Source organism: Calidris pugnax, unplaced genomic scaffold, assembly GCF_001431845.1.
Source record: "Calidris pugnax isolate Ruff unplaced genomic scaffold, ASM143184v1 scaffold5, whole genome shotgun sequence".
NCBI lineage: Eukaryota > Metazoa > Chordata > Aves > Charadriiformes > Scolopacidae > Calidris > Calidris pugnax.
The window spans coordinates 620244-637806 of NW_015090814.1; the positions used below are offsets into that span (position 1 = coordinate 620244).

Sequence of the window (17563 nt, forward strand, 5' to 3'; positions counted from 1 at the left end):
CCTTTGACTTTAGTTTTTTTCTTGGCTACCCCTCCTGGCTCCTCACCTGATTTGTTGCAAAATGGAAATAGGTTATGAACATATCTCTGATGTTCAATAAACATGACATAAAATTTTCCCAATCCGCCATGTAAAAAGTTACCTTTACATAGCACGTGGCAATGCTATGGAGAGATACCAAATGTTAACTCATTAAGAATAAGGCATCTTCAGTAGCAACCCCACCGAAGTTCTGAGACGAAAGACTAATTAATCCAAAAAAAGTACCATCTCAAGCTACTTGAAATGCTTCTTATCTTCTTAGAGCCAGCTCAGCTCTCCCCAGGAAGTCTGATGCCACAGAATTATGACCAATATCCCAGCTCTCTCTCAAACCCACTAACTTATATTTCTATGCAATAAATATTAAATATAAGTATTTAATAAACATATTAACTCTAATGATCTCCAAGCACCTATGTCCTGCAGATGATATAAACCGAATATTTTCTTACAATGAATTACAATCTATGTTTCTTTATCCAAGAAGGTTTTGTTCATATTCCAAAAATCAGTTGCCATTTCAGTTAAAATACTCACTGCTTACTTAAGACTATTTAAGACTGTTACAGCTTTTATTAAAAAAAGTAAACCTTCCTCTCCAAAATAAGGTGCTGCCCTCTTTCGTCATTATAGCTAACGGAAATTGAGGTCATTCGTAAACCTTGCTCTCCAAAATAAGGTGCTGCCCTCTTTCCTCATTATAGCTAACGGAAATTGAGGTCATTCAGCATCTTGATTGTGCTTTATACCTAGTTCCACAAGAGGAATGAAGGCAAAAGCCTTCCCCAAAATACAAATGATAATTAGCCTCATCTTTCTAATACCATAAAAAGAGATTGGATTATCATATTGTGCTGCTGTGGATTAAGACCTAAACCCCATAAACACAACTACTTTAACCACAACAATTATGTACATTGTTATCCATTAACCAACCACAAAGTTAATAAAAGTTATGGTAAATATATTCTTTTAATCATGCATTATCTTATTAAACTATAAGACATATTCCCATGCCTCAATATTAGGCTTCTCATTCAGACATATAAAGTGTCTACATTGGACACCTGAACCTTGAGCTTAGGTTTCTAGAGAACAATTAAGAACTACCCAAACTGCATCACCATACCTGAACATTTATTCTTAAAAAAACCCCAAACCAAACAAAACTTCCATATTCCACAATAAAAAAATAATATATTTAAAGAATGTAGCCATTTAAATCATTGTAATCAACTTGCATCTAATTCCTACCTTACATGTTTTCGAATTATGCAGCATTAAAATTCTATCTTATTACTTCTAAGCAGTGTGTTGAACAGTAAGTAAACAATTTTCTCATAGAAAAGGAAGAACAAATTCCAACTTTGTTATACGACAGCATCAATGAAAATATAAATAAAAGGTACTCAAAGTTGCACAAAAGCTATATTTAAATTTCCAACTCCTTACCTCTTTTCATAGTAAAATTACACGTTACAGGATATTTTAAGAGACACTCTTAAAAGCATGTCTTGACAGGGAAAAGTGAAAATTTTACAAAGACCTGTATAAGTAATAATTATCACACAGATATTTGAAATTATTTTAAAATATATGTACTACATTGAAATGTTCACTGATTATTGATATTTCACATGCTAAATATTCAGGCAAGCAGTAATTTGTTTCAAACTCCTTTAATACAATGAATAGTGTTAAGATTCTCGGCAAATTATCAATCGATGTCATAATTCTGTAAACCATGTATAGTTTAATTTATTATGAACAGACCCGTTTACAGGAAAAGTATGGAGGAAAACGTATTTTGAAGTCTTAATACAATGTATCGTATATAGTTTAATTTATTATGAACAGACCCATTTATGGAAAAGAATGGAGAAAAACGTATTTTGAAGTCTTAATACAATGTAATAATCACAAAACAGAAATCCTGCTGCATCTTGATTTCCACCTGGACTGGGTCCCTACGATGGCTCCAGGAGATCTGAAGCAAGACATCGGTGCAAAACACTTCACTTTTCCAAGACAGTGACGTCCTGGGTCACATGATAAAATATAAATAAACTCACTGGCAAAAACTTGGGCTCTACCAGTCTCAGGGCACACAAAGCAACGTCCAGAATTTTACGAAACACGTAACTGAAATTGTGGACCCTTATTCTAAGTTTCAATTAAAGTGTCTTCACACTTTTTTGAGCTAGTTTTTAAGTTCCTTCTTTTTCCCACTCAGTCCTACTTTATAAATATCCGGTGCTGGCAATACAAAAAGAAATACAGAATTTGTAACTACATTTGTGACTATAATGGAATGTCAGAAATGGCTACTACTGGAGTCAGTAAATTAAAAAGTAGAACTCAAATTTAACATAGCTGGCTAGATTTCCAAGATTTTCCAAAGAACTGCTTTAAACAATCATACTAAATTAAATACTCATGTCAAAGTGCTTATCTTTACACAATGCTTAACAATAGACAACTCAGTATCTTAACTGAATCTTTGAAACTTAGACTATTACAGAGCATTTGAATTCTGCTACAAAATCCAGTCATTTACTCTATTTTTCCCCTCATAAATCTTCAAGAAATCTTCAAGCCTCCACAAAAAGACCCCAGCTTTAGAATTTCAGCATCAAAAGTAAAATATAGGGATACTACTTTCATTCATAAAGATAAGCATTGCAAAACAAAAATAATAGATAACAGAGCACTCAGTCTTTTTGAGCAGTTTCGCAGATGTTGACAGGTACCATTCTCATATTTAACAATATATTGAGAAATCCGTTTATTCTTTCTTCTTATTGTTCTTGAGAAACAAGTTTATTCTAGCATATGCAAATTTTACATTATTCATTAATAGTACTGAAAACTTTTATATCCTTGGTATACAAAAGGTTTTGCCACATGAAAAAATTCCTATAGATTGATTTCACAACATCTACCTGCATCATACAACAAATGTCAACTAATTAAGGCAGCTTAGCCTCAAACAAGAGAAAAAGGAAGAGGCTACTTCTTACTTCCCATGGAAAGTGTACGGTCAAGCTCAGCACTAAGGAGGTGACAGACAGAACTTGCCATTTATGCAAACCCTGGATAACAGAAGAGGAAGTGCCAAGCTTTAAACATTAGGGGTTTCTGTTCAGACTCTTGTCTTAATTCATGAGGTCCCATCAAAAACACCCTTTCACCACAGAAAATTAGGAAAAAATGTTAAAATTGCAGATCTAAAAAAGGAAATACAAATCTGTAAGGCAAAAGAGTAATCAAAAGGAGGTGACAGACAGAACTTGCCATTTATGCAAACCCTGGATAACAGAAGGGGAAGTGCCAAGGGGTTTCTGTTCAGACTCTTGTCTTAATTCATGAGGTCCCATCAAAAACACCCTTTCACCACAGAAAATTAGGAAAAAATGTTAAAATTGCAGATCTAAAAAAGGAAATACAAATCTGTAAGGCAAAAGAGTAATCAAACTTTTTTTTTCCCCCCTCCTTTTTATTTTCTTTCTCCAGAACTGCAAGTCAGAAAGAGCTATTATTGTTTGCATATGCACCTGCACACATTCATGAGGTCCCATCAAAAACACCCTTTCACCACAGAAAATTAGGAAAAAATGTTAAAATTGCAGATCTAAAAAAGGAAATACAAATCTGTAAGGCAAAAGAGTAATCAGACTTTTTTTCCCCCCCCTCCTTTTTGTTTTCTTTCTCCAGAACTGCAAGTCAGAAAAAGCTATTATTGTTTGCATATGCACCTGCACACAAATATTACTATTGTTTTATATTTATAGTATGCTACATGGGATATACAAGGTCTTCTGCTAAGCAAAATAGCTCACAGAGAGAAGGCTAGCACCCACTTACCTTAAACTGACCTCACGACCTGTATGCAGATTACTGGGTATACCAAAGTCTATAATCACAGAATCACAGAATTATCTAGGCTGGAAGAGACCCTCAGGATCATCGAAAGAGCTATTATTGTTTGCATATGCACCTGCACACAAATATTACTATTATTTTATATTTATAGTATGCTACATGGGATATACAAGGTCTTCTGCTAAGCAAAATAGCTCACAGAGAGAAGGCTAGCACCCACTTACCTTAAACTGACCTCACGACCTGTATGCAGATTACTGGGTATATCAAAGCCTATAACACCCCCAAATGCAGAAGACATCCTTTTTAATTCATACAACTAGCATTAAAGAAAATAAAAATTAAAAAAAACCTCAATACATCCTCAATAAGTTGCTTTAACTAATGCTCCCAAATGCAGAAGACATCCCTTTTAATTCATACAACTACCATTAAAAAAAAGAAAAATAAAAAAAACCCACCTCAATACATCCTCAATAAGTTGCTTTAATATCTCCTATTTAATTCTAAAATTAGAAGAAAAATTCAAATCGGCTACACACAGAAAGCATTTTCTTTCCTGAAGTCACAGATGCCGACATTGCATCTTATATGAGAAGATATAAGAAACCAACAAGCCTCATCTTGAGGAATCCATTCTAACTGACCACAAGAAAGACAGTATTTAATGTATTTCATGCTACTGTGCCATCATTATGATAGCTACTTAACTGATGGCAACTGAACAGGGAAAATAGGAGGCATCTGGCCAAAAAGACTGAACTGTACACACCAGCTTTCCCCAGCTCTCAAAGACTAATCAGAATTATAAAATGGTTTGGGTTGAAAGGAACCTTCAAGATCATCAAGTTCCAACCACCCTGCCATGGGCAGGGACACCTCCCACCAGACCAGGTTGCTCAAAGCCCCATCCAGCCTGGCCTTGAACACCTCCAGCATCTACAGCTTCCATGGGCAACCTGTTCCAGCACCTCATCACCCTCACAGTAAAAAATTTCTTCTAAAGATCTAATCTAAATCTCCCCTCTTCCAATTTACAACTGTTACCCCCTGTCCTATCGCTCCACTCCCTGATAAGGAGTCCCTCCCCATCTCTCCTGTAGCCCCCCTTTAGGTGCTGGAAGGGGCTATAAGGTCTCCCCAGACCCTTCTCTTCTCCAGGCTGACCAACCTGAACATGTTTACAATATAGGTGGTCTTTTGCCCCCATCTGACCATGAAATGAAAATCCTTCTAATGCTTCAATGCATTCTTCTTCTGCTCCTCCATTCAACTATAACCTGTATGAATAACTGTCATAAAAATTAAATTCATTCTGAGGCCAGTCAATGGATAGTAACTAATGATGTAAAATTACCATAACATGAAGCCTCCAGGTGGTAAGCCTTACTCACTGACCTTGAAGCAAATTTCAAGCTTGAAAGACTGAACAGTCTCTCAAAAAAGCTGTTGTTTTGAGGAAAAAATAATAATACTGGCAATAAGTAGTTACATTAAGAATTTCAAGAGATGAGCAAACAATTTTCTGTTTATTCTATTCAAATTATTATCCTAGGTATTTTGAGCATAATGATTCCCTTTCCCCCCCATATAAAACATATTTCTTTCAAATTAAATATTGTTGAAGGTGGTCACAGAAATCTGGGGTTCAAACCTTCCATAAGTTCTCAGCCATTTCAGACACGGGTCCTAAGCTTCCTCCCCTCCCTACACCTTCTTTACATCAGCATCACAACAAAGCAAGCAAGGGTTTATGCTACAAAGGTTAATGCAGCATTTTGTTTGAAGTGTGTAGACTTCTGCTGAGGACTGGCAGTTAGAATATCAAACATTTACCAACATGAGGAAATGGCAAAGCAAAACATCCCACATATTTCTAAAAATGCTGATCAAACTGGAAGACTACAACTGCAGTCACAGACATTTACTTCTGGAGCTCTGTAAAATTGGTCACAGAAATCTGGGGTTCAAACCTTCCATAAGTTCTCAGCCATTTCAGACACGGGTCCTAAGCTTCCTCCCCTCCCTACACCTTCTTTACATCAGCATCACAACAAAGCAAGCAAGGGTTTATGCTACAAAGGTTAATGCAGCATTTTGTTTGAAGTGTGTAGACTTCTGCTGAGGACTGGCAGTTAGAATATCAAACATTTACCAACATGAGGAAATGGCAAAGCAAAACATCCCACATATTTCTAAAAATGCTGATCAAACTGGAAGACTACAACTGCAGTCACAGACATTTACTTCTGGAGCTCTGTAAAATTTAATAAAAAAATGACCCATAAGGAATATGTGGGTAGCTAATGAAAGCTCCATGTCCAAATTAACATTAAAATAACTAATTTTTCATTCTTTACTTGACCTGTAAAGAATATGTGGGTAGCTAATGAAAGCTCTGTGTCCAAATTATCATTAAAATAACTAATTTTTCATTCTTTACTAGCTACAAAACCTAGCAAGTTCCTACCACTTAAACAATATATTTTCCTCATTAAAAACATCGTTTCCTACTAATCTGCTCCTACTTTAAATTCTCAAACCAGACTGTTGGTAGAAAGGAGCAGCTTTGCCTTCTAAAATAATTATTCTGTAATAATATCAGAAGGCAAAGCTGGCACAGCTTTTTACCTACAGTTTAAAACCACTTTAGAAGTTTTCTGAACTTCTTTTAAAACATTAATACTCTGACTGCATTTCATATACTGACTGTATTTCATATAACTGTCATCCCAAATCAACCTAAAAATTTGTGTTTCAATTTCCTCAACTCATTTCAAACACTTTATTCAGACTTAGAAACAAAGGTTGAGCCACAGATGGGTTTTCCTTGCTGATTTGCATATCATATTCAGCTTAACTTTTTTGCTATTAAAATGTAAAATGTTTTGGTTTTGTTTTTTTGAAAACTTCATGCTGATATAAATGAAGACTCATCTAAATCTTACTGCCACCTTTACTAGCTAAGTTCTGCACACAATCACAACAATTAATGCAATTCACTAGAAACTTCATCGGATTATCAATGTGTATTTTAACTATTTGGTAAAAACTTCATGATACAGAATTCTCACAGTAGATGTTTTCCTCCTCTTCTTGGCTACCTAGTTCCATTACCGAAGCATCTAAAATAGAATTTAGTGTTCCATGACAATTTTTCATACCACAATAGTGATGAAACTCTTATTTTTAATTCAAATCTGCTTCTAAAATTAAAAGAGAAAACAAAACAAAAACCAATCTTGCTCTATTTCCTAGATCTCATATACTTTGCAAGTTTCTTCTACTTGCTAAGAAACTTCTCAGTAATATTTTACAGATCTACTATTAGCATTTATTTTCATAATGTATGAGGGTTTTTTTAATTTTCTTTGCTTTATACTTCGCATATATGATACTAAACCCCATTAAATTTACACGGTCTTAACTTTCTTATATCCTAATCCTCAAATATTTGGAAGAAAAAGTGACTAATGTTTCTGTGGCTCTATTTCATTTGCAAATCTTAAGCAATTAACACCTCACAATTTTTATTTTTTTTAAGCACTTCACTGGCTTAACACCAACGCTTTGTTTCATTATTTTTTAAAAGATTGAGTAGAACCCTGAGTTGGATTATTTAATGAGAGTTGTTTTGTTTTTTTTTTAACTGGCATGTTAAATTGCTTTAAAATTGCCTTACCAAAGCAAGTGAAAATTCATTTAAAAAGAGGTTAAAATTTCAGCCTGCATCCACTAGTGTTAAAATGTGAGTACAAATTGTATATGGGAAACAGATACAAACTTAAGCATAGCAGGCATCACAATAAACAATTTCATGAAATTTTAATAATAATCTGATGGAGTACACTATTCATGTAATAAAATGACAGCTCAGTTTCAGCTTTTAGTACCTGATATGAACTGCTGAACACAATTATAAACTTCCCTTTCTATACCAATAACTTTATGATAGCAAAGACATACATGAAAAATATTTTTGGAACAACTGTCATAAAACAGTTTCACAGGAAAAAGATGAAAATTTGCAAAACTGCATTAAGTTCTTGAATTTAGCAAGGAATAGAAGAGATAACATTCTAATTTCCAATTAGTCTTTAATATATTCAGTATTACATTAGAAATACATAATCACAGCTTCCCACTTCCATAAAAGGCCCACCTTAAAAGAACTCAAACAAATTTAGAACAGTCCTTGTGGTGCAATTGTTATAATAAAAGAAATGACTGAAAACTTAGTTTGAAGACCGACAAATCAGTGGGAATAAACCATAAAGTCACATCATATCTTCTGATTAGAACAAACTTAGAAATAAATGTTTCTGTAAAATTTTCAAGCACTTTTAAATGAAGTGCTTTTATTTGAACAGGTAAAAAGAATCTATTTGAGAAATCAGTGGATCACAAAATAAATTATTTATTAAAACTATATTTCACAAGAGAATTATCATTGTCACGTTTATATTAGGGATTAACATATAAATATGTATTTACATATTGCAGTCATGCTAGAATACAATCAAAGCTGTTACAAAATGCTTCAGTTAATGTTTGCTAGAAAGACTAATATTTGCAAAACTGTGTTAAGTTCTTGAATTTAGCAAGGAATAGAAGACATAACATTCTAATTTCCAATTAGTCTTTAATATATTCAGTATTACATTAGAAATACATAATCACAGCTTCCCACTTCCATAAAAGGCCCACCTTAAAAGAACTCAAACAAATTTAGAACAGTCCTTGTGGTGCAATTGTTATAATAAAAGAAATGACTGAAAACTTAGTTTGAAGACCAACAAATCAGTGGGAATAAACCATAAAGTCACATCATATCTTCTGATTAGAACAAACTTAGAAATAAATGTTTCTGTAAAATTTTCAAGCACTTTTAAATGAAGTGCTTTTATTTGAACAGGTAAAAAGAATCTATTTGAGAAATCAGTGGATCACAAAATAAATTATTTATTAAAACTATATTTCACAAGAGAATTATCATTGTCACGTTTATATTAGGGATTAACATATAAATATGTATTTACATATTGCAGTCATGCTAGAATACAATCAAAGCTGTTACAAAATGCTTCAGTTAATGTTTGCTAGAAAGACAAATGTCATAATGTTAACAGCAGAGGTTATTACACTCAGCTTTGTGCACAAAATGCACAAATTGAAGCACATACAGAAACCAACTACACAACCGCAGATACATGTTTTATTCTACATATTTACACAACTGTGTAGTGTTTGTTGTCCTGTCACAAAAATGGGAAAGTCACTGAAAGGCTTTCAACTAGCGAAACTACAACTCATGGCTGACTTTAGTTCAATCTTTATAGAGTCCATCTGAGTGAGAGTTCCCCCTCAGTCCCATAAAATTCCTGTTATATTAAGACTGACGATTTCAGGGACATTTTCAAAAGCCAATCAAATTAGTCTCTCAGTCACTGGTTCTGTAAATCCAAAATAACACAAGTCTTTTTTCCCTGAACCCCTTCATTCTGTGACGTACCATCAACATCATCTGCAGCTTCGCTCTCTTCTTCTTCTAGTATTTCAAAAGGAGTCAATACATCATAGAGAAATGAGAGAAAGCCATAAAACCAATCAGAGCTTTCCTCTGCTAAAATATTAAGGACTTCCTCAAGGGAATCAATATTTTCATTACTGCCATCTTTGGTCAGGCCTACACAAGAATAGAGGAAAGAGAGAGAGAGGGAAGGAAAAAAAAAAAAAAAAGAGACAGCAGTTAGGTGGAAAGAGGAAACTGTAAAAGGAGGAACTGTGAAAGACATCTCATGTCACAGACAGCAGTCTTTACAGGAATGCTAATTAGGAAATAGAAAGATGTTAAGAAAGCTGAATCTTTCAGAGTACAGACTATAATTTGGACAATAAACATGCACAATATTATGCCAAAATATTAAAAATAAAGGTGGCAGCTTTGCTTTCCCTTCTTCCTATTCCTAAACCCAAATCCATTCATGTTCAGTTTTCTTGCTGCAACATTTACCTTTAGACATTTTTTCACAGCAATCTGCTACTTAAATCATCCAATTTGCCTTTATTTTTTAAAACCACCATGTTCAAATTTGAAATCATGCAATCGATTGCTGAGAATAACATTTAAAAGCAGAGAGTATTTAAACAAACTTGTCTCGGACATACTCTTAACATTTATCCTACCATACAGAATTCTGAATTTGCTTAGAAGTCAGGATTCTAATTGCTGGGGAGGTTGTTTCACAGTGTGTTTGCCTGTTTGGTTTTTTTAACGTGCTTCTCAATCATTTTTTTTTTCTATGATATATATTCAACATGATATACTTCATCCTCAGGAATTAATTCAAAACCTGAGCATGTACAGAACACTAGATAAAAAATGAATAAGTAGCCAATGGAAAGGGTGTATGCATTGTTACAAGGAAAATCTACAGCAGACTAGAGACAGCTAAAATCGATGTGGCCAGAGCAGTGAAGAAAGAGCTTCTCACTTCTAAACCCTCTGATACCAGGAGTTGCTATCTTGGGCTACAAGACCCACTCATCTAATTGGTGTTTGTAAAATACAAATAAACCAGGATTAATGCTCTCTTTTTTGTTTTTCCTCTCTTTTTTTTTTTTTTTGTATTAAAATTCACTGGTTTACTGTCACTATTAAATAACATTTCAACTTTTCCACCCTGGGAAAAGTACAACAGAATGACCCAGCAATGACAAACAACAATTACTGGTGAGCTTTAAAGCATGAGAGGGAGGAATTTCCCCCCTTCTAACCAGCACAAACCTTCACTCGGGTTGGAAGGAGAAGCAGAAAAGAGGGCTAAGGGTGAAGAGAGATTGTCGAGACATAAAAGTGAACATGTTGCACATGCAGACTACAAAAGGTTGGAAGGAGAAGCAGAAAAGAGGACTAAGGGTGAAGAGACATAAAATTAAGTGAACATGTTGCACATGCAGACTACAAAGCAATATTAGGTGCAGGTTAATGAAACATTCAAGACAGTGGAATTCATGGCAGAGACATTTAACACATTCCAAGACATTTTTCTTACAGCACATAGTGAAAGTATCAATGATAATTCTGAGGAAACTTCCAAGTCCATCATGTTCCACATCCTTGTACCTGGATGTCCAGAACCTCTACTTGAGTGACCAGCCATTCTCTTTAATTTTTCATTGGATAGCGCAAAGGTTTAAAAATGATAGATTGAATCCAGGAAGCAATCAAGGTACTACAAATATCCCTCTCCAACTTCTTCCAGGGCTTAGTTCTATAAAAATTAAATTTTATAGACTTAACTTTATGCATGGTAGTCAGTCATCTTTCTAATTTGTTTTTAAAATTTGGACCAAGCAAGATGTAAAGACATAAACCAAAGTAAGTACATTTAGCGAAGAATAAATTCTCAATTTATAAAAGGAAACCTATATCTAAAAAACGTAAAATAAAATTGAAGTTATAAACACAGAATTATAAATATTGGTATCATTCTATTCTGTCAGAATCTGGCATAAAAAAAAAAGGCCCAAACCCAAAAACAAACCCCAAAACACCACTCACAAAAGACCCCAGGCTTTAGATAGGATTTCTGTAAGCATGAGAAGAACTATATAGATGCCCCTGTTCTTGCATTAAGTCAAGAATAAGACTCTTGGACAATTATCTTTATAAAATATAACATGGAGTCCAGCAGCATGTTTTCTTTGAAAAGATTAGGACACCTAAGGGAACCACAGAAACTAGAAGAATACATCTTACAGTCTCTTTAGCACAAAATCCACCCAACAACACAACCCCAAACCATTCCTTTATAGTTCTTAAAAAAAAAAACAAAAAAAACAACAACAAAAAAAAAAAACCAAAAAAAAACAACCAACAAAACTATCCAAGATTAATATAGTGGCTTTTGAATCTAAAGGAAAAAAAAACAAAACCCAAACCAAAGCAAAAAAAAACACCAGACAAAAACTACTTCCACCTGAGTAACACAAAGTAACACATTATTCCATATATTTACCTTTTCCCTTTCTTAGAAAGAGCTAAAATAAATAAATAAACCAGACTAATTAATACTGAAACTATTTCTGGTCTTCATTCATCCCCATAATGGAGAAGAACTGCTTTTCACAGTAGAACTCAGGTACTGATGAGCACACATAACCACACCTAAAGAAGTGCCTGAAACTGATGACAAAACTGAAATTGCCCAATCAGGCAGCCATGCCGTGCTAAATCTGTGACTCTGCAGGAAATTATGTTATTTCAAGAGAAGTCTAAACATTAAAATTTAAATCAAACAGTGAGGAAGTCAAAACCTTTGGCTACTCAAGAGCATCACCACAACCAATGGGACAGGGGGCTCACCTACACTCATTTAACAAGGCAAAGTCTTCTCCTGCAAACATCTCTGTTACAAGAACGAGCATATGCAAGTTTTTAATATTTGAAGAATTTGAGAAAAATAGAGAAGTGTATGAAACTCATCCTAAACAGCTGAATCATTCTTTTAACTCCTATTATCTCACCACAAGTTTTCTGGATGTGTAATCTTTGTACAACCGCCTGCAAACATCTTTTCTCTACTATGGGTGAGCCAGGGGTAAAAAAAGGCCAGTTTACAGAAGCTTGGATTCTCCTGTTTACTACCCTTTGTTTGCTGATACGCTAAGGTGGGGTTTTGGTTTGGTTTTTTCCCCTGTTTTCTTCATAGCTGGACTATTCTGAACTAAGTGCACAAGAACTATATATAGATGACTTTTTGTAGCTGCAGTTCTAAAATTGTACTAACTATTGCAGCCATTTAATAGAATTTCTCAGGATAATTCTGCCTGTTAAAAAGAACTGAAGTATAAAAAATGACTTGGCTTCAATGATTCTATTACAACAGGCACTGGTACCCTCTATACATGCACTTTTTTGTAATACTACGAAAGTCGCTGTTTCTCCTCTCAGTTCTCAAGAATAGAGGTATAACACTCCTCCTGAGAAGAATTACTTTCTTCAAAGAACAATCAGAGTGAGGTGGACAAGAAGTGGAAAGAGAATGACTGATAACAGCAGCCCTCAAAGGAGGAGATTAAGAAGCCTCTCTTCCCATCACCAGAGGGAATTCAGTAAACAGAACCTCACAAATATTGTGAAAAAGGAAGAATCTGCAAGATAACTGCAGATTAGCTACAACAAGTTTGCATTTACACCCTGCATAATTTTTTTTTTAATAAATGGATATAAAACTAAGTCAACAAACATTAGGGATTGGTTGGCTGGCTGTTTTTCTTCTCTTTGTACTCTTACTTGGGGAACAGGGTGGGTGGTAAAGAAGAGAAGGATGTGCTTCTTACACACTGTAAAACTGCACAAATACCTCAATAGAGCTTAACCATCCAACCTCTCTTGATTTCAACAAATAAAAAGAACAGACCCTATCCTACCATATACACATACAAGAAATAAAATAATACATTTTAATTCTTCTATTTAGGTGTGCCCACGAAGTACAGAACTTCTAAGTTACCAGCTCCTAAACCATTCTTTGAAATATAAAATAAACTCATGCTGGCAGAAGCATTTCTCAAAATTAAATTAACTTAAAAATATATTTATCATTAATACACAAATTTATATATTTAATTTGTAGAAAAGACTAAAGATTATGGAAGTGGACAACATTGTGCATTTCACAATTTCAACAAACAGTAGTTTAGGAATACCTAAAGAAAAAGGTATATGACTTCCTAGCATTAAACATCCAACACCAGTATCTCCTTTTTAAGGAAATATTAAATTAGAAAAGAAACCACTTGCTATTATGGTAGTCTGATCCAGAGAAAAATCCCAGAAAATAACAAGACTTCAAATACAGCATGTGTACTAACAAAGTCCTCATAAACAAAATATAAAAGGACCTATGCATTCAATATTTAGAAAGTTACCCTGACGTAGTTGAATACAGTCTCAGTATCTGCTTTTCTTCACTACAAAAACTTCATTCTGGCAAAAAAGTTCCTCAAGAGGGAAACTAATCTTTCAATTTCTGCATCAATGAAATAATTCTAGTCTGCAGAGTGGTGTTCATTTTTTAGATCATTGTAAATGTTAAATAAAACAAGCGCAATAATTTACTGGGAACTTCAGTTAATGTTCCGTTATATGCTAATTATTGGAAAAATATAATTTTATATTCATAATTTTCATCAATGTCATGTATCTTTTCAAAATTTACTGTTTGCTTTGTACAGTAGAAAATATTTTTAAACTTAAATGAGATTAAATCATATTTCTAAGCAAGCATTCAAAAAATAATAAAAATAACTTTTGATCTGTGACCTTTTAATGTCACATTCGAAGTATAAGGTTTAAATGGGTGATAAGACAAGCTTATAATAGAAAGACTGTCATTTACTGGCAGAATTCCCAGCTATATCAAGTTGCATAAAACAGAGATGTAACAAAGCAGCAGCAGCATGTTTCTGGTTACCACCTTGGCAATCTGAATCCAACTAACATGACCCATAAGAGACTAATAGCCACTTTCTGCACACTACGTAACAGACAGATGAAGATTAGGATTATAACTATACAAAGCATTATCTGAGTCAGCATTTATATTTAAGGCCCAATTTGTAGCTCTGAAGCTATTCAGAGCACTGGAGATTCTTTGGAGCGCCTCTTGCATTCACACCACTGCAAACTGGTTCAGTAATTTGGATTGCATGAGCTTTCTTTATCCATGAAGGGATTAAAACAAATGAACCCTCCAAAAAGACTTTCTTATTTCTGCAAACATAAGCAGGGAAAAATAAAGTGATGATAAACCAATTTTTATGGAGTATGAGTTTCAAATAACAAGTCATAAGATCCTACTATACTATTGATACACTATTGATACCTTTGACTAGGTTCAGACATTCCACTTTGCCCTCTGCTCAAGCTATTTTTGCTATGCTGAGATTTTTTGTTGTTTTGTTTATTTGTTTAACTTGCTAGGTTGGTGTGCTTGGAGTAGGTTTACATTTCAACAAATCAATTAAACAGTAAACTTTCTAACATCAGGCATGCAAGAAGTACCCAGTGCTATGACTGTGAAGCTGATTATTGCAGTGCTTTAACTGCTAGGAGATGTAGGAGGAAGGGCATTATCAGGGAACAGGTCCAGTCATTGAAATTTCTCTTTGAAGATACGTAGTGAGCGGAAAGACATTCACCCAAACTACAAGGAACAGAACCCTACAACCAGTGTTTCAATATCAAAGAAGAAAAAAAAAAAAATCCATGTCATGCAGGATTTCTGAAGGGCAAAGAAAATGAGCAGATTTGTGGAGAACTCTGAACAGAGGGAAGACAGTACACAAATATGATAAACAAATAGTCATCTAAGAAGTGCAAAGGCCTGTTGGAAGTAATTTTGAAATGAGCCCGTCTTAACATGTTAACATAAACAATGTTTTAATTCTTGAAGCATCTTAAGCCCTGCATCTGATAAATTTATAAATAATCACAACCCTCTTTCAACAGTCAATACAGCAGCATCGACCACCTGACTTCAAAATCATCCTGCAAGTAATTAAGTGATTTCCAATTACATTGCTATCTATGGAGAAAAAGAACACAACTTGCTACAAGTTGCACACATAATCCTACAACTTGAATTAAGAAAAAAACCCCAACAAAATCATATTAATTTAAGTCCTCCAACTATGAAAAAAACCCAGAAATATTGTTCTGTCGATAACAAAAACCAAACATGAACATGACAACTGAATTATACGGAATATTCCACCTGTGTTTGTACTTGCCTAGTAATACTTTAGCATCTTCCACATCAAAATCTCCGTCTCCATCAGCATCGTATATCCCAAGCTTGCCTAGAAATACAAGGAGAGGAAAAGGAGAGAATTAGGGATTCAGCAGTTTGTTTCCAGAGCAGCACTTTCAATGTGCAATGGTTCACTGGCAATGCTAGGTCGTTACCATATATTTTTTTAATGATTTAGCCCTACTTTTCTTAACCACATCTTAAATTCCCTGGAAAATCTTACAAACACTTTAAGTTCCTTTCTGTATTTCCTAGACCTTAGACTGAATATAAGTTAGTCTTTTTTCTATACATTTATTTTGGTGCTCACAAATTGAAAACAAATCTGTGATTAAGTGATGCACTTTATGTTAACATGCTTATAATTTTATATTCATAATTTTCATCAATGTCATGTATCTTTTCAAAATTTACTGTTTGCTTTGTACAGTAGAAAATATTTTTAAACTTAAATGAGATTAAATCATATTTCTAAGCAAGCATTCAAAAAATAATAAAAATAACTTTTGATCTGTGACCTTTTAATGTCACATTCGAAGTATAAGGTTTAAATGGGTGATAAGACAAGCTTATAATAGAAAGACTGTCATTTACTGGCAGAATTCCCAGCTATATCAAGTTGCATAAAACAGAGATGTAACAAAGCAGCAGCAGCATGTTTCTGGTTACCACCTTGGCAATCTGAATCCAACTAACATGACCCATAAGAGACTAATAGCCACTTTCTGCACACTACGTAACAGACAGATGAAGATTAGGATTATAACTATACAAAGAATTATCTGAGTCAGCATTTATATTTAAGGCCCAATTTGTAGCTCTGAAGCTATTCAGAGCACTGGAGATTCTTTGGAGCGCCTCTTGCATTCACACCACTGCAAACTGGTTCAGTAATTTGGATTGCATGAGCTTTCTTTATCCATGAAGGGATTAAAACAAATGAACCCTCCAAAAAGACTTTCTTATTTCTGCAAACATAAGCAGGGAAAAATAAAGTGATGATAAACCAATTTTTATGGAGTATGAGTTTCAAATAACAAGTCATAAGATCCTACTATACTATTGATACACTATTGATACCTTTGACTAGGTTCAGACATTCCACTTTGCCCTCTGCTCAAGCTATTTTTGCTATGCTGAGATTTTTTGTTGTTTTGTTTATTTGTTTAACTTGCTAGGTTGGTGTGCTTGGAGTAGGTTTACATTTCAACAAATCAATTAAACAGTAAACTTTCTAACATCAGGCATGCAAGAAGTACCCAGTGCTATGACTGTGAAGCTGATTATTGCAGTGCTTTAACTGCTAGAAGATGTAGGAGGAAGGGCATTATCAGGGAACAGGTCCAGTCATTGAAATTTCTCTTTGAAGATACGTAGTGAGCAGAAAGACACTCTCCCAAGCTACAAGGAACAGAATATCAAAGAAGAAAAAAAAAAAAATCCATGTCATGCAGGATTTCTGAAGGGCAAAGAAAATGAGCAGATTTGTGGAGAACTCTGAACAGAGGGAAGACAGTACACAAATATGATAAACAAATAGTCATCTAAGAAGTGCAAAGGCCTGTTGGAAGTAATTTTGAAATGAGCCCGTCTTAACATGTTAACATAAACAATGTTTTAATTCTTGAAGCATCTTAAGCCCTGCATCTGATAAATTTATAAATAATCACAACCCTCTTTCAACAGTCAATACAGCAGCATCGACCACCTGACTTCAAAATCATCCTGCAAGTAATTAAGTGATTTCCAATTACATTGCTATCTATGGAGAAAAAGAACACAACTTGCTACAAGTTGCACACATAATCCTACAACTTGAA

General features: G+C 34.3%; 1 protein-coding gene across 21 annotated transcripts in view; it reads right to left on the bottom strand.

Moving 5' to 3' along the window:
- Positions 1 to 17563, bottom strand: part of ASPH (aspartate beta-hydroxylase) — a 125413-nt gene that overhangs the window by 84890 nt on the left and 22960 nt on the right. For 13 of the 21 annotated variants that reach the window (XM_014939611.1, XM_014939625.1, XM_014939624.1 and 10 more), the window contains one exon: positions 2 to 46. The exons of 4 other annotated variants lie outside the window; for them this stretch is intronic. In XM_014939611.1, coding sequence (XP_014795097.1) covers positions 2 to 46 — 45 coding nt within the window. Of the gene's footprint in view, position 1; positions 47 to 8546; positions 9611 to 15723; positions 15793 to 17563 lie in introns of those variants that run through there. 4 more of the 21 variants (XM_014939630.1, XM_014939628.1, XM_014939615.1 and 1 more) reach the window with 3 other exon arrangements.